The 18,892-nt window shown below is 41.1% G+C and overlaps 1 protein-coding gene and 1 long non-coding RNA gene across 5 annotated transcripts in view; both read right to left on the reverse strand.

Moving 5' to 3' along the window:
* Positions 1 to 18,892, reverse strand: part of LOC144687829 (uncharacterized) — a 701,476-nt gene that overhangs the window by 68,654 nt on the left and 613,930 nt on the right. The gene's annotated exons all lie outside the window — the stretch shown is intronic.
* The window catches only part of smtnb (smoothelin b), a 413,005-nt gene that overhangs the window by 61,471 nt on the left and 332,642 nt on the right, over positions 1 to 18,892 (reverse strand). For all 4 annotated transcript variants that reach the window (XM_078554317.1, XM_078554318.1, XM_078554316.1 and 1 more), the window contains exons 11-13: positions 13,573 to 13,743; positions 10,271 to 10,346; positions 7,124 to 7,297 (exon numbers count right to left, since the gene is read on the reverse strand). In XM_078554317.1, coding sequence (XP_078410443.1) covers positions 7,124 to 7,297; positions 10,271 to 10,346; positions 13,573 to 13,743 — 421 coding nt within the window. The remainder of the gene's footprint in view (positions 1 to 7,123; positions 7,298 to 10,270; positions 10,347 to 13,572; positions 13,744 to 18,892) is intronic.

Raw genomic sequence — 18,892 nt, forward strand, 5'->3', positions numbered from 1 at the left:
GATTCCCTTACTGATTAAAAATCTGTCTATCTCAGCCTTGAATATATTTAAAGATCCAGCCTCTACAGCCCACTGCAGTAAAGAATTACACAGATTCACTACCCTCAGAGAAGAAATTCCTCCTCATCTCTGTCTTAAATGGGCAACCCTTTACTCTGAGATTATACTTTCTGGTACTAGACTCTCCCACAAGGGGAAACAACCTCTCAGCACCTACCCTGTCAAGCCCTCTAAGAACATTATATGTTTCAATAAGGTCGTCTTTCATTCTTCTAAACTCCAATGAGTACAGGCCCAACCTACTCAACCACTCTTCATAAGAAAATCCCTCCATGCCCGGGATCAACCTAGTGAACCTTCTCTGGACTGCCTCCAATGCCGATATATCTTTCTTTAGATAAGGGGACCTAAACTGTTCACAGTAATCTAGGTGGCATCTATTGCCTTGTATAGTTTTGGCAAGACTTCCTATTTTTATGCTCCATTCCCTTTGAAACAAAGGCCAACATTCCATTTGCCTTCTCTATTACCTGCTGAACTTGTATGCTAGCTTTTTGTGATTCATGCACGAGGACCCCCAAATCCCTCTGTGCTGCAGCTTTCTGCAGTCTTTTTCAAGTATTCAGCTCCTCTATTCTTCCTCGCAAAGTGCATAACCTCACATTTCCTCACATTATATTCCATCTGCCAAGTAATTGCCCACTCACTTAATCTGTCTATATCCCTCTGCAGACTATGTCATCCTTACCACTTGACTTCCCACCTATTTTTTGTGTCATCCACAAACTTGGTGATAGTACATTCACTTCCCTCATCCAGGTCATTAATATATATTGTAAATTATTGTGGCCCCAGCACTGATCCCTGTGGCAGTCCAATAGTTACAGATCCCCCATCATCCCAATTCTCTGTCTTCTATTAGTTAGCCAATCCTCTATCCATGCTAATATATTACCCAAACACCATGGGCTCTTACCTTATTAAGTAGACTTATGTGCGGTACCTTATTGAATGCGTTTTGGAGATCCAAATATATTACATCTACTGGTTCCCCTTCATCTATCCAGCTTGTTACCTCCTCAAAGAATTCTAATAAATTTATCAGGCATGATTTCCCCTTCATGAAGCCATGCTGACTCTGCTTGATTATATTATGCATTTCTAAATGCTCTGCTATTACATCATTTATAATCGACTCTAACATTTCACCAATGATGGATGTTAGGCTAACTGGCCTATAGTTATGTTTTTTGTTTCCCTCCCTTTTTGAATAAGGGTGTTACGTTGGCAGTTTTCCAATCCTCTGGGACTTTTCCAGAATCTAAGGGTTCTTGGAAGATTACTACCAGCACATCCACTAACTCTGTAGCTACTTCTTTTAATATCCTAGGATACCTTTAGCCCCATTAGTTTCCCTAGTACTTTTTCTCTAGTGATAGTTATTGTATTTATTTCCTCCACCCTTTTTGCCCCTTGATTATTTAGTATTTTTGGAATGCTATTAGTGTCTTCTAAGGTGGAAGGTATTTATTGAACCCCTCTGCCATTTCCTGGTTCCACATTATTATTTCCCCAGCCTCATTCTCTAAGGGCCTATGTTCACTTTGGCCTCTCTCTTCCTTTTTATATATTTAAAGAAGCTCTTACTATCTGCTTTAATATTACTTGCTAATTTACCCTCAAAGTTTATTTTCTCCCTCTTTATTTCTTTTGGTCATCTTTTGTTGTTTTTTAAAACTTTCCCAATCCTCTGGCTTACCACTAATCTTTGCCACATTGTATCTTTTTTCTTTCAATTTAATACTACCCTTCACTTCCTTGGTTAACCATGGTTGGTTTATTCCCATCCTACAATCCTTCTTCCTCACTGGGATTTTTTTTTGTGAGTTGTGAACTATTTTCTTAAACGTTTGCCATTGTTCATCAGCCATCTTTTCTGTTAAACTCCTTTCCCAATCCATTCCAGCCAACTTTGCCCTCATTCCTTTGTAATTACCCTTATTTAAGTTTAACACAGTTGTTTCCAACCCAAGCTTCCCACTCTCAATCTGATTGCTAAATTCTACCATGTTATGGTCACTGTTTCCTAGGGGATCTTTTACTCTGAAATCATTTATTAAACCTGCCTCATTACACATTACCAGATCCAAAATAGCTTGACCCCCTGGTTGGATCCACAGCACATAATTCTAGAAAACTGTCCCAAATACACTCTTAATTCTCACTCGTGGCTACCTCTGCCAATTTGATTTTCCCAATCTACATGAAGATTAAAGTCACCTGTGATTAATGTACTGCCTTTTCTTACATTGAAACATAGAAAAGAGGAGTAGGCCATTCGGCCTTTCGAGCATGCTCCACCATTCTTTATGATCATGGCTGATCATCCAACTCAATAGCCTGCTCCCACTTTCTCTCCATATCCTTTGATCCCTTTCACCAGAAGAGATATATCTAACGCCTTCTTGAAAACATACAATGTTTTGGTCTCAACTACTTTCTGTGGTAGCGAATTCCACAAGCTCACCACTCTCTTAGTGAAGAAATTTCTGCTCATCTCAGTCTTAAATGGTCTACCCTGTATCCTCAGACTGTGACCCCTGGTTCTGGACTCCCCTACCATCGAAAACATTCTTCCTGCATCTACCCAATGAGATCCCCCCCTCATTCTTCTGAACTCTAGCAAATATAATCCTAACTGACTCAATCTCTCCTCATATGTCAGTCCTACCATCCCAGGATTCCCTCATTATCTCCTGATTTATTCTCTGTCCTACAGTATAGCTACTGATAGGGGGCCTATAGGCTACTCCCATCAGTTTCATCTTCCCCTTGTTGTTTCTTACCTCCACCCTTATGGGTTCTACATCTTCCAATCCAAGATCATTTCTTGCTATCATACTTATTCCACCTCGTACTAACAAAGCTACCCCACCACCCTTTCCCTCCTGCCTGTCTTTTCGAAAAGTCACGTATCCCTGAATATTTAGTTCCCAGCTTTGATCTCCTTGTAACCATATCTCCGTAATGGTTATAAGATTACACCCATTAACCTTTATTTGTGCCGTTAATTCATTTATTTTGTTCTAAGTAAAGAGCCATTAATTTTGCCTTTTTATACCATTTTTTCCCCCTTTGACTGTATTTGCTGCTTTTTTTATGTTTGTAAACTTTGTCCCTTCCTGTCACACTCTGGGTATCATTACCTAAATAGCTGCCCTGCAATGCTGCCATATCATTTTGCTTTGTAAGCCTACATATCCCCTCTCCAGAACCCTCCCCCCACTCTATTTAGTTTGAAGCCCTCTCTACAGCCCTAGTTGTTTGATTCGCCTAGACACTGGTCCCAGCATGATTCAAGTGAAGCCGTCCTACTGGAATAGCTCCCTTCTAACCCAGTACTGGTGCCAGTGCCCAATGAACTGAAACCCATTCCTCCAACACCAATCTTTGAAACACACATTTAACTCCTTGAATTTGTTTACCATATGCCAGTTTGCCCATGGCTCAGGTAGCAATCCTAAGATTATTACCTTGGGGTTCTGCTTTTTAATTTAGCTCCTAGCTGTTCAAATTCTTTCAGCAGAACCTCCTTTCTAGTCCTATCAATGTCATTGGTACCAACGTGGACAACGACAACTTGATCCCTTGCCTCCCACTCTCAAGTTCCTCTCCAGCCCTGAGGAAATGTCCTTAGCTTTGGCACTGGGCGGGAAACACAGCCTTCAGGACTCACGCTCACAGCTGCAGAGAACAGCATCTATCCCCGAATTATACTCTCCCCTACTACATTCCTATTTCCTCCCCCCACTTGAATGTCTCCTTGCGCCATGGTCAGTTTGCTCATCCTCCCTGCAGTCCCCACTCTCATCCACACAGCTTCCAAGAACCTCGTAACTGTTGGACAATTGCAGGGGCCGAGGCTCCTTGAACTCTACCCCCGGTTCCCCATACCTACCTCACCTGCAGTCACACCCTCCTGTCCCGGATCACAGACAAAATTGTAATTACCTAATCTGAGGGGCGTGACTACCTCCTGGAGCAAATTGTCCAGGTAACTTTCCCCCTCCCTGATGTGACGCAATGTCTGCAGCTCGGACTCTAACTCCTCAACTTGGATCCGAAGTTCCTCTAGCTGCAAACACTTACTACAGATCACCTTGGTGTCCAGCAGCTTCCACATGCTGCAGCAGCAACACGTCACCTGTCCTGCCATCACTATTATATTTAATTTAATTTATTAATTAATTACTCTAGTATCCCTGCTCTTTACAATTGAAGAGTCCACCTCTCTTTATACTTCATTGTAATTTTATTTTAACACACCAGTATCGATCTTATACTGAATGAGCTACTTTTACGAAAGAGAGAGATAAAAAAGACTAGAGACCTAAACACAAACTAAAGACCTTACTTTTACTTTAAAGACTAGAAATACTCACCAATCCTACTCACCAATCAGCTGCTTTACTTGCACTCGCGTCACGTTGTGGTTCGTGACATCACTCCGCTGCTGGTCTCACTGAAGTCTCCCCGCTTTTTATAAATGAACTCTCCCTGCTTTTTATTTAAAATGAAGACTCCCCACTCTCTTTAAATGAAATCTCTCCACTCTCCCAGCTCATTTTTAAATGAACTCTGTGGCAACAGTAGAGCAGATTGAGGACAGAGATGTCAGAGTTGAAGTGGAGCAGGAATTAAAAAGCCAGATAACCAGAAACGCAGGATTGTGCTTGCAGACTGAATGGAGGTGTTCTGCTGAGCAATCACCCGGTCCGCATTTGGTTGCCCCAGTGTAGAGCATCATGAGTGATAAATATATAATGAATTGAAAGAAATGCAAGTAAATGTATGTGTGTGTGTGTGTGTGGTTGGAAGTAGTTCCTGACCTACTTCCATTTTTCCATGACGTAACTGCTCGCACTCACACCCAAACTCCTGCACTCACCTATCTTAAAATTACCCCCAAAGAGTCAAGTAAATCCTCTAGGTCTCATTTGATATGTCCCTTGGTGAGTTCTGTTCCACCAATGCAATACACATTTATGCTATTATTAATTCATGTATTTAATAACACGCATTTGTCTGCATTGATCTTCAGTTGTCACTGAGAGGTGCAAAGTTGGTTTCCCAGTAACACCTAGCTGCCTTCTCCAAGTGTGCAGTCCCCTCTAACCTAGCATTAAATCCCAGAAACATGAGGAAACACCAAAACCACAACCAGCTTCCAATTGACTCGAACCAGACCATCCTAAACTAAGGCTAATACATGGCCATCAGTGGTTTTGGGTTGGGGCTCACCAGATCCTCTGGAAGACCTAAGAAACTTCTGATGGGCCAATTATCCTTAATATGAAGGATACCCACAGATACACTAACTATTAGAATCTTTGTCTTATTTTCCTCAATGTATAAATTCAGCAGGCAGGTCACAAAAAACAAAACATGAATATGTGTCCTACAATGACTTCTCTTCTCGGTCCCACACTATTACCTCCAGTGTTCCCAAGGAGCTATCCTTGGTCTCCTTGTAATTCTCATCCACAAACTGGCACTCAATGACATCATCCAAAAGCATAGCATTATGTTCACATGTACGCTGACAATACTCTACTTCACCACTACCTCTATTCACTTGTCCAGTATTGTTCAATTGTCAAACCACTTGTCCGCCTTCCAGTACTGAATGAGCAGAAATTTCCTCCAATTAAAGATTGGGAAGACCGAAGCTGTTATCTTGTCCTCACCACATGCTCTTTCCCCTAGCTACAAACTGATCACTAAGACCGTCTATTTCCATCTCTGTAACATCTCCTGACTCTGCCTGTCATCCAAAACTCTGCTGCCTGTGTCCTTACTTGCACCAAGTCCTGTTCACCCACCACGCCTTGCTCACTGTCCTACATTGGCTTCCAGTCAAGCCTTGATTTTAGTATTCTCACCCTTGTTTTTAAATCCCTCTACAGTCTCTCCTGTCCCATTCAGTGCAAAATCCTCCAGCTCCAAAACACTCCAAATATCTGCACTTATCTAATTATAACCTCTTGAGCATCCCTGATTTTAATAGCTCCATCATTGGTTGCTGTGCCTTCAGATGCCTAGCCCCTAAACTCATGAATTCCCTTCCTATTCCTTTTTACCTCTCTTTCCTCCTGTAAGAAGCTCCTTAATAGCTACCTCTTTGATCAAGCTTATGCCAACTGCCATAATATAGCCTGGTAGGACTCAAATGTCAAATTTTGCTTTATAATGTTCCTCTGAAAATCCTTGGGATGTTTTGTTACAGTAAAACCATTATATATACACAAGTTAATAATGTACTTAGCAATGTAGAAAGTAAACCCCTTTCTAACTGATGAATGGTAGCATAGAATTTTTCAGTCTAGTTGGCAGTCTAGTGCACAGCAAGAACATAGGAATGCATAGGACTGGTCGACTAGCCAACCCTAAATATCTTATACTACTGTGGCTGTAATATGCATCAATCACTTTTTCAGCAATACAGATCTTATTCCCCCTTGAATTTGCCAATATTGTCCACCCTAAATGCTCCTCAAGGCATTTTCTTCCATACATGCCAATCCCTCAGTGTAAAGTAGTTAAAGCTAAAGATTTTGCTTTCTTTCTCCTAAGTTTCTACATATACCCATTTTTGTAGAGTTTGTGAACAAAGAAAGGTATTAATTCAGTTTATCAATACTCTTTAAATCTTAGAAGTCTCAATGAGATCTTCATTGGGCCTTATTTTCTTTAGCATAAATATTCCTACTTTGTAGAAACTCTGCCCTGGATGAGGTATCTAATCCAAGTGTCAATTTAGTTATTCTTTATTATACCCTCTGGACAACATCCTACTTTAGAATTCTTCTTAACTTTTGAATCCAAAGTCTTCAGCTAAATAAAGAAGACTCTATGACGATTTAGTTAACTTTGCTAACGCACGACTGCCAGCTTAGAGACTTCAACTTCACACCTTCTGTCAAAAAGTATTAGCATGGGCTGCAATTGCAGTAGCTTTTGGCCAAATTTCACAAGTCGCTCAAAGCCATGATAAAATGCATATTCTTCAATGAACCATTGATCACTGTTACCTTCTATAACTTCACTTTGCATTATTTATTACCTGACTGGGTGATTTTCTCAGTCTTTGAGATGGAAGTGACAGTCTTCCCATCAGCAGATTTTTGTGTTTTAGATAGAGTCATTTCAGAAGCATTTAAAGATTTTGCTTTCTTCTCTTCTTCAGCTTTCTGTTTCAGTTCCTGTAGTCTCATTTCACGCTCTCTCTCTCTCTCATCTGAAGAGAATAAAACATAACAATTGTAAGGAGTTGAAGCACCACTGCACGCAGAGACAATGCCCAATATCTAATTGAAAGCTGGACATTTAGGCACAAGTCTAAAGATTAGTTCATGGGTGCATCTACTGCTGACATCCTGCACTAATCCTTGGTTGCAATTCTGAACAAATTCTGCTGAACTTCTTACTTCTGCTCTCCATAATACTCTACACTGCTGCATAAACCTAAAAAAGGCAATGAAGATTGCCAATAAAAGGTGAACAACATACTTATCCTATTGCTGTTAATAATTATCATCTTTTACCTTAGTAACATAATAAAATCTTACTTTCCTCAAAAATAAACATTTCAAAAGCTGAAAATTAACATGGGTTTTGAGTAATAACCTGTATCTCTCCCTCCCAGAGGAATCCTTCCACTCTCATGATTACGACCCTTGCCAATTAACTCAGTTTTTTCCTATTCTAACTCTGTCAGAAAAAAAATGATTCATCTAAATTAAAATGTTTTATTCAAATCTTCTGTGTGGCTATTAAAAAAATGTTTTTTTTAACTTTCTGAATATAAAGTTTTTACTTTCAGAATGTGCAGAGTGATATGGTTTACAGACTCTACCTGAATTGACAGATAATGAATATTGTACGGGATAGTTGTCTAATTTAGTGGATAAATGAAAATGATCAGACCCCTTACACCTATAGCCATACCTTCTTTGTCACTTGTAAGCTCCCCATTCAAAAGAGCATCTATGATGGCATGATATCAAGAAACAAGAAAAGCGTACATAAAAAATTATTCTGTTTGCTAGTTCAACGCCATTTCTAATCCAGTGAGATCATTTGCACCTATTAGTTCACTTATTTGGGTTGTGTGTTGACAAATGATATACTGATAGATATGAAGTGCTCTCATGTAACAGAGAAAGCAGTTTTATGATTGAGCGAAAATAAAATGACTTGTTACAGCAAGGGGTTAACCTCATAATAAAGATAAAAGAATACAGGGCTGCAGCAATAATCACCCTTCTAAATGGATGGGAATCCTGAACATGTCGCCGCTGCAGGGCATGAGCACATAATCCAGATTGCCACTTTAGTACATAGAAACATAGAATGATTCAGCACCAAAGGAGGCCATTCAGCCCATCATGCATGTGCCAGGGTACTGAAGGAGTGCACAGCATTGTCAGACGTGCCATATTTCAGGCAACTTGCTAAATATAGGCTCTTTCTACTTTTTCAGAAGGGCATAAACAATCTTGTGGCACTTTTATTAGCAGCAATAAAAGTAATTCCTTGACAGTGTAGAGTATCAGGAACACCCTGTGGGCATGAAGATCCTTAGGGCATGAAAGGCATTACATTATTGCATGTTACTTCCTTCTTATCATGTTCAGTAGTTTGACAAGATCCACCACAACACTTGAGGTCCATCATATACATCATGTGGCAAGACAAAGTTACTAACAGCATGATCTTTGATCACACCAAGACCATCAGTATTGAGATAAAAGCAAAATACTGCGAATGCTGGAAATCTGAAACAAAAACAAAAATTGCTGGAAAAACTCAGCAGGTCTGACAGCATCTGTGGAGAGGAAGACAGAGTCAACGTTTCAAGTCCGTATGACTCTTCATCAGAACTAAAGAGAAAAAAAAAGTTCTGACGAAGAGCCATACAGACATGAAACGTTGACTCTGTCTTCCTCTCCACAGATGCTGTCAGACCTGCTGAGTTTTTCCAGCAAGTTTTGTTTTTGTTCCATCAGTATTGAGGTCATATTGGTAAGACCACAGCTATGCTGACTCAAGGCATAAAACAAAATGCTGCAGATGCTGGAAATCTGAAATAAAAACAGAAAATTCTGGAAAAACTCAGCAGGTCTGGCAGCATTTGTGGACAGAGAAACAGAGTCAATGTTCCAAGTCCATATGACTGTTCTTCTGGGCTAAAGAGAGATAGAAATGTGATGAAAACAGTATAAAATCCATCACATTTCGACCTGTCTTTAGCTCTGAAGAAGAGTCGTACGGACTCAAAACATTAACTCTGTTTCTCTCTCCGCAGATGTTGCCAGACCTGCTGACTCAGGGCCTGTTGGCTATATGGAAGATTTAAGAATGCCAAAAAGGTTCTGTACTGTAAGCTGTAACAAGGCAGGCAGATGCAGATGAGCAGCAAAACCAATGCAAGGATGATCATGCTATGCAATACCATGCTGTTAGCTGGGAAAACCTTACTGTTGACTAAATAAACTCGTGGTGTGCAATTCAGGGTGGTGTCAACTGGTAGGATCATCAGAATGTAGATCTGCTGAAAGAGGAGCAGTAAAAATGCAAACATGTACAACGGCAAGCTGTCAAACCATTCAGGTTGTTTAGGTTAATAAAACAATCAATATGTCTCTCTCATATTGGCCTTAATAGTCAAAAGCAGACTTATGACCAGTTCTCTTCAAAACAAGATTACAATCTTGAGTATGAAGGAATGTCACCACCTTCCACTGCCTTACCAACTGTGAAAATAAATATGTGCTGTGGATTAACATCCAATGTTCTCACCAAGCTACGAGGGTGTGCGGCCACACAGCAGCCTGACAAATACTGCACAAGCCTTGTTGTGGGATAAATAATGCTTGTGTGCATCTGTACAAAGATTTAAAAGGGAACTGCACTAAGAAATGGGTTTCACATTGGGTTGCTAATATCCATTGAGAAATTAATTCAGACTACCTGTTCACATTCCAGTAAGGACTCTACTTATTTACAAATGAAACTCTTGCCCTGTCCATCAGAGACAAGTAGAAATTTGGAGTCTTACACTATCCTTCAATGTACATTGTCTGGCTTCCATTTGGGATTTCCCCACTGTGGAATGTCCAAGACCAGTGACTCCCCATTTGCAAGATCACAGGAATAATACCTAATCAGTTGTGTTGTGCTACGCTGCCTTCTTGTTTAAGCCACCTACCTCTTTTCTTTTTCCGGAGCTCCCTCATTGCAGCTCGAATCATCTTCCTTTTTTCAAAATCTGTTGTTACATCAAGCTTTAGAATATAGGTGAAGAAAACAGTATTATAACATTGTAATATTTTTTGTAAATAGATCTGTTGTTCTTCTGTTCTGCTAAAACTACAAGATTTAGACTCTCATAGTACTGGTTATGGCAGTAAGTCGATGTGCTACCTCAACAAGGAAAATCATAGGCTTGATTTTCAACCTGTGCTGAGTTAGTTGATTTCAACCAGCTGGCAGTACTGGTTCTCCAATTGACTTCAGCGAAAATTGGCCAGGGAAAAAAAAAAATTGGTTGAGGTTCCCATTCTCGCCATCACTGTTCAGCAACCACCCTGGAAATGCATGCATATGGATACACGGTATTCAAAGAACAGGTCTTGGCTGTGATGTTCACCACAGTCAAAAGGTTTGCTGATGTCTGCTAAATAATCTCAGAGGTGAGGTTAGAGTGATTGCCCTTGGTATCAAGGTAGCATTTGACCGAGTGCAGCATCAAGGAGCCCTAGCAAAACTGGAGTCAATGGGAATCAGAGGGGAAACTCTCCACTGGTTGGAGTCGTACCTAGCACGAAGGAAGATGGTTGTGGTTGTTGGAGGTCAATCATCTCAGTTCCAGGACATCACTGCAGGAGTTCCTCAGGATAGCGTCCTTGGCCCAACCATCTTCAGCTGCTTCATCATTATCTTCCTTTCATCATAAGGTCAGAAGTGGGAATGTTCGCTAATGACTGCACAATGTTCAGGCCATTCACAACTCCTCAGATACTGAAGCAGTCCATGTCCAAAGGCAGCAAGACCTGGACAATATTCAGGGTTGGGCTGACAAATGGCAAGTTACATTCGCCACACAATTGCCAGGCAATGACCATCTCCAGCGAGAGAGAATCTAACCATCGCCCCTTGACATTCAATGGAGTTACCATTGCAGAATCCCCCACTATCAACATTCAGGGGGAACTGAACTGGACTAGCCATATAAATACTGTGGCTATAAGAGTAGGTCAGGGGCTAGGAATCCTGTGGCAAGTAACTCACTTCTGACTTCTCACAATCTGTCCACCATCTACAAGGCACAAATCAGGAGTGTAACGGAATACTCTCCCACATGCTTGGATGAGTGCAGATCCAACAATACTCAAGAAGCTCGATGCCATCCAGGACAAAGCAGCCCACTTGATAGGCACACCATCCACAAATATTCACTCCCTCCACCAAAGACGCACAGTGGCAGCAGTGTGTACCATCTACAAGATGCACTGCAAGAACTCACTAATGCTCCTCAGACAGCACCTTCCAAACCCATAACCACTGCCATCTAGAAGGACAAGGGCAGCAGACACATGGGAACACCACCACCTGTAAGTTCCTCTCTAAGCCACTCACCATCTGGACTTGGAAATATATCGCCGTTCCTTCACTGTCGCTGGAACAAAATCCTGGAACTCTCTCCCTAACAGCACTGTGGGTGTACCTACACTACATGGGCTGCAGCGGTTCAAGAAGGCAGCTCGCCACCTCAAGGGCAACTAGGGATGGGCAACAAATGCTGGCCTAGCCAGCGATGCCCACATCCCATGAATGGATAAAAAAAACAGCTAACATGTGAAGAATAGACATTTGGGTGAGGTAGTAGATCAATGTCCATGGAACCATTTCCAAGCAAGGAACCAACACTTTCAGGAACAGAAAAGGGGATTATATTTGCAGGAATAAAAGGGGAATAAACGTGGAAAAAAAGCTAAAAGACTGTGATTGACACTTCCTGGGTTAATAAAAATTAAATATAGAAACTTCAGCTGGAGTTTCTCCTTGTTCACCATATACTCCGGTATCAGTTGTTTTGTAGCTTGTTAAAGACTGGCAATACCATTTGGTTACTAAGTCAGTAAAACCCTCACTAGATTATGTTTTGTTTTCTCCTGATCTTACTGTAAGTTTCATATGACCAAAGTCCCAAATGCCTTGTACAATGTGGGACACGACTGCATTTTTAGGGCCAAACAAGATCAAGCATATTTAAATGCATAAAAAACTTTTGATAACTTTAATGAAAAAAATATAAATAATCAGTAGGTCAAACAATAATTTCACAATGGAATGCAACATTCCAGCAAAAAATCAACTCAGGATTGTGTTTTCCTGTGCGATATAATCCCAAATAGTTATATACTTAGAAAACCACAAAGCAATTAATTTTCCACCAGAATCATCACTCTCAAGATTTTAAATGTATAGTAGAACTTTTCAAAGGGTAAATATTGAAAAAATATTTGAATAATTTGGGATATTAGTCTTTTTGCTCAATGGTTTGGTTCTGAAGCCAAAGTTTAGGTTAGCATTTTGCTTTAGGTCACAGGGATAGATCTTCAGCTGTTTCCTTCTACTTAGTGTACTTAAAGAATTGGTTCACTGGCGGGTCACTTATGAACAAATCACTCAGACTATTCTATCAGTGGTAAAAATATAATTAACCAACTAAAATCAATTACTCCTAACTTTTCCGTGCTGTCCATCATGGGACAAGATTATTCGGACGGGGGAGTTTCTCGCATGCCCACCGATCACAGCAACCCCGCAGCCAATTTCCACTGAGAGCATTAACTGGCTGGAGATGGGGCTTCCAGCCCCTTACTTGGGTGGAGATTCCACCTCAAGTGAGTTGCCAACCAATCAGATTCTCCAGCAGCTCTGTAGTCCCAGCAGCACCAGTGGCAGTAGTGGCCAGGACTAGGACTACAAGCAATCCCCAGATTCTGAGTCCCAGAGTCCAGGATCAGGTTGGGGGGGGGGGAGGGGGGGGGGGTTGCTCACAGCAGGGAGGGGAAATAAGGCCCAGGGCAGGTGTGGAGAAGACATTGGGAGTGCTGATGGAGAGGACAGGGGCAGGAGGGCAGAGCCTTGGCGGTGTTGGGGCCAGGGGTGGGGGGCACCTGATCTGTAAAGGAGGCCCTTGTGGGAGTTGTCCCTTCATCATCCCGCCCAGGACCTGACCTACCAGGTTTCCCCTGCCCCAAGCTCCCTCAATCAGCCTTAAAATTGAGCCCGGTGGGAAGTAGCTCTTAAGAGCCTTAAATGGGGTGAGAGTGGGCAGGCCACATAGACCTGGCCTGCCCCCCTTAAAATTGCGGATAGTTCCAGGATGAGTGGACAGCAACAGGAAGACCACCTGATGAATTTTACAGGCCGTCCCCACCTGTAACCCTGCTGGCAGGGGACCATAAAATTCTGTCCTTGGTTTCTATAATGAACACATACCATTTTATCCAGGACCTCTTCATCTTCAATAGCACTCAAATCCTCCAAATTGGATTTGTTTTTTTTCTCTTTCACATTCTCCTTTTCCTTCTCCTCCACACTGTTGGGTAAAATAGCCTCAAACTGCTGTAGTGATTGGGCTGCTTCGGTCATCACTGGCTCAGTGTCCATCTGCAAAGACAAATAAACAGGTTTCATTTACTTTATTTGTCTGGTCTAAAGGTTGGTTTATTTCAAATTCAATGGCCTGGATAAAAAATGGCCCTTCCACAGAGAGCTCCATCATCAGAATTCCCTGGGAAAACCAAGCATTGACAAAGAATTATAATAATCATTAATAACCATTGTTTCTTTTATTTATTTCTGTTGATTTTTGTTAGTATACAGTAAAATTCCAACCTACTCCCACAGCAAATTATTCAGTATTTGCACATCAAACATTATAATAAAACCAAACAGAATTAGGAGTATAAAAATGTTTAGTGAATTATAATTCTCTTATGGGGTTAGTTGGCATGATGAATAAGAAGCAAATTAAAAGATTTATTTTCAAATCACAGCAATAACCATGGTAATGTTAATAAATGAAACCTTAAAGCCTGGAAGTCACTTCTATGAGTGATGTTATAGTAATGCTTAATGCATTTGCATCAAATCCCCTCATGTCATGTTAACAAGGCTTTAATCCTATTACTTTAAGTGGGTTAATACTTCAGATGAAATAGCAGACAGACAAATTAGATATGAACTGGTTTGTATATTATTGCTCACAGAAATTTCCTGCTCAAATCTTCTCACATTGCTGAAAGCTAACTTAGTTAGTGAAAGTGGGTATGTCTACCAGGGAAATAATATCCAAGTCAAAAATAAGGGCTGTGTGAAACCACCATGAGTTATAAAAACTTCAGGGTCAAATTAAAATTTGTATTTTCTCTCCATTTCCACAATTACTCCAACTCAAAATACTATTTCCAATTGCATTATAATCACTCTAAAAAGATATAGCAGCAATGCTCAGCCAAATTGACAGGGAACTTATATTTATTGATCTCAGCACAAATGAAAAATATTAATTTTAAGTTGAAGTTAATGGCAAGCATGCCCAATGAGTACAGAATTAGAAATAGTCGTATTAAAGTATATCCAAATGGTCTTTTTGGACTGGTTATAGAACACTTGGGGAAAAATTTTCCCCCCGTCAGCGGGGAAGTGCGGGAGCAGGTGCGCCTCCAATCGGGGGTGTGCCGCCATTTTACATGGGTGGGCCATTGAGGCTCGCCCAGCGTGACGTCCGCCAGGAAGCACTATGCGCTCCCTGTGCGGGTTGGGGGGGGGGTGGCGGGGATTCCCTCAGCTAGGAGTGCTAAGTGCTGCCTCAGGGAGATCAGCTCCGAATTAAAATTTGCAATAAAAATGATAGAAGAATTTCCCTGACATGTTCCCTCATGTGACACTGTCACATGAGTTGGGACATATCCATAACTTTAACTGAAACCTTTATTAAAAATTTAAATACCTTCATGAAACCTCATCCCGCCCGTGGATGAGGTTTCATGTTTTTTCTGAAGCCTGCCAGGGCTCCCGGCCTGCCCGCCAACCTTAAGGTTGGACAGGCAGGTCCACTAATGATTTTAATTACTTTTTCAGTGGCCCCAATAGGCCATTGACAGGCCTGCGGGCGCGCAGCTGACTTGGCTGTGCCCCCGCCGACCTGAAAATGGAAATGACGTTGGGTGACGTCGAGAGTTCCACCTGACGTCATCCCGCGGCGGTGAGCAGACCCCGCCCCCGCTTGCCAACCGGAAGATCCTGCCCTTGATTTTTACTTTTTATCCAATCACTGATAACTTGATTATCATTCTTTACCTATACATTAGAAGAACACTTATTTTAAAAGTTTAATATTTAATATAATAGTACTGCAGAAAGCATCTTTTGAGTCTATGCCCATCCGAGCACTTAAATATCAGCATGACCCTTTAGCAATGCTTGTCAGCCTTGCTGCCAGTATTAAAAATAGACAACAAAAAACAAGGACCACTTTTTTTTAGTAAACTGGAACTTTTTTTTGGCTTAAGTTCACTGTAGCAATGCAGGCAGCTGCTTTGCTCTACATCACATCTGTGTCAACACTGGCACCAAAAATACCATACTAACTCATAACACCAGCATTATTTCTCAGTAATTACACCAGATATACTTGTAGTAGTTTCATCACAATTGCCCATCCTTCAGTGAAAGTGTTGTCTTACAGCAACCTCAAGGAGTACACCGGCTGTCAACTTCTACCAGGACTATCCCTCATTGGGCTTCACAAGATAATTATTATTGTATAATAACCTACCATGATTTTGAAACAGTATAATTATCATAGCATCAAAGTTAAAAACCACTATTCAGTTTATGACAAAATTTAAAACAGTCAGTTAGATACTTGATTAGAAGGCTGTATTCCATTATTCTCTTTACAGACAAATTTCTTAAACTTCCACCATTTTCTGAAATAAACTGTGCTACATTTACCAGAATGTGCAATGCGTCTTTGCTAAATTAGCTGAGCTTTGCATGAGCTATGGTAGGGACATCACATATTGGTCCTTATATCCCTAGGTTAGGAAAAGCTAGATAACTCGGCTCTTTATTCAAGATTGCTATGCAACAACCTCTGTTGGAAAGAGTTGTGTATGGACCTCAGATGAGAAGATTAAGCTGAACACTGAAGCCCTGTGATAAAATACCTTTCTCACATTCATTGTCTTGGCACAAACATGGAGAAAACCATTTGCCGAACATTCTAGAAACATTCAATGCCTGTAGAACTCTATTAGAGAAATAGTCAACACCTTCAGAATAGGCGGCAGGTAGAAAAAAACTCATGAGAAAAGGAGCTGAAGAAAAGACATACCTTAAATGCATTTGATTTTAGAAGAAAAAGTGATTGTTTTCAATATCACATCACCTGTGCTCTCTCATATAATTGTTGTTCATTACCGACATTGTTCTTATCTGGTCAGAACATAACAGATCTACTTCATAAGTATATACTAGATTGATATATCATACACATTTAGCAACCAGGAGACAACAGCAGATGCATATAGGTTACTTCACTATTGATGTATACAGGAACCCCAAAAATTCAAGTTGTCAATTATTCAATATGTTCTCAATTTGGATTGTGGGCCACTTTACTTATAGACTAAAAGAAAAACCAAGTATCCAATTTAATTACCAAACAGAATTGAATTGAATCCTATTGAAATAAAATTACGACCAATTTACAATGAAAATCTAAGGGCTCATTATTGAACCCATAAGGAGCAACAGAATGTACCTTAATCATCTATGGAAACTGGTAGCTTCGGTAAATGTCTTTAATCGTCATCTGTTTGTTTTCCACATATTCTTGCAATTACATTTTTATCAAATGCATTAATTTGAATTTTGCTACAGGAAAACCAGTCAGTCAGTCTCACAATCCCAATCCTTCTTAAATATATCACAGTTTCACGTCAGGCACCAGATCGAAGTGGCAAGGAACACAGCACCTTCTTTGGTTTAGAGGTTTCCAATTGGTCTCTGAATCAAAGTCAAGTTGAGCTGACTGTTTACTCTAACTGAATCTACTGTTTTCTAAATTTCATAAAAACCCATCCATCAACTGAATCCCGATATAGCCTGGATTCTTGAGGCAACTGTTTCTCTTTTCCCAGATGACATTCCAACATAGATAACAAGCTCTTCAAACAGGTGAGAATATTTTACTGTTCTTCCAAATAAATTCTACTCTATTTTTGGTGGTCAGGAAGAGAGAGATTATCTATCCACAGTGAACCAGGAGGCCCTCAGAATAGATATTGCACAGTCAGTGGGAGCAGATAGCCATCGTGGTGAACTACAGCAGCGTACTACCACCCTCATCCACCCCCTGCCCGAATACCTAGATGGAGTATCCATTGAACAAGGAATTTAACACAAGTGATCAATCAGTGAGTACATCACCAAATGCTTACAATGGAACCTCACACTGTTCAATTCACACCCTTCCACCTTCACTCACTAACAACAATCTTATCAACCACAACTCATTTCGTATTCATTCCATCACCTCATCCTTACATACTTAACACTGCTGTAAGCCTCATGTCTACATCTCACAGCTTGCACACACTGCCAGTTACATTACCCAAACAGATTGCACCACTACAGACACACTTCCCTTGCTCTTGCAGGACAAGGTGATGCATAACTACAGGCAGCAGCACCTAACCACCAGCGAACAGGTTGAAACCAGTGAAGATAACTGTATGCTCCTACGTAATTCTCTTTATCACAGCCCACTTTCCTCTCAATCTCTTCCGATTAACAAGCTGCAGATGATATAAGCATGAACCTCTTACTCGTCCCGCCTTTCTTCACTGCACTACTACCCTTGTACCATTCTCCTTTCAGACACCCAAGAACTCCCACCTAGCCAGTAGAAGTGCAGAAGCATGAAGGGCAAGAGGAGCAAGATGCTGATGATAAAATATTATTACTCGATCTTACACTCACAGCCGCTGTTATGGCAGGTGGATGATAAATGCCAAGCTGCCCAAATCCCAGAGGGAAACTTGAAGCAGCTGCTGCAAGTTTTTGCAATTTGTACCTATTTCGAGATGCAGGCTTTGAATTCAGTAAAAAGGCCACCAAGTCTTATAGGTTTCTTACAAAACTAAATTAAACCTTTATTAATAGAAGAAATGATTTTAAGCACATGCATAGATCTACAAATTACTACTATGATAACTTCTAAATCCCCTAATTAATCTCAATCCTCAGTTACACCTCCGTTGATGCAACACTGAGACACATAGGGCAACATTTTCTCCCCGTTGGGGGGGGAGGGATGTGTGGAAGCGGGGGTTCCTGATCGGTGCCCCCAGTTTGGGGCACGCCACCATTTTATGTGGGTGGGCCAATTAAGGCCTGCCCAATGTGATGTGTGCCACGAAGCGCTATGCGCTCCCTGTGCGGGTGGGGGGATTCCCTGAGTCGGGAGCGTGCTCTTTCACACATGAGCACAAAAGAGCACACAGATCCCTGAGGCAAAGTGCTGCCTCAGGGAGATCGGCTCAGACTTCAAACTTTAAATAAAGATGAGGAAAAAAATTTTGCTCCAATGTCCCCTCATGTGACACTGTCACATGAGTTGGGGCATGCCCATAACTTTTATTTTAACACACACTGAAATTTTAAAATCCCTCACGAAACCTCATCCCACCCACGGAAGAAGTTTCATGCTTTTCCAGAAGCCCAACAGGGCTCTCGGCCTGCCCGC

The sequence above is a fragment of the Cetorhinus maximus genome, chromosome 12 (genome assembly GCF_964194155.1).
Source record: "Cetorhinus maximus chromosome 12, sCetMax3.hap1.1, whole genome shotgun sequence".
Lineage (NCBI taxonomy): Eukaryota > Metazoa > Chordata > Chondrichthyes > Lamniformes > Cetorhinidae > Cetorhinus > Cetorhinus maximus.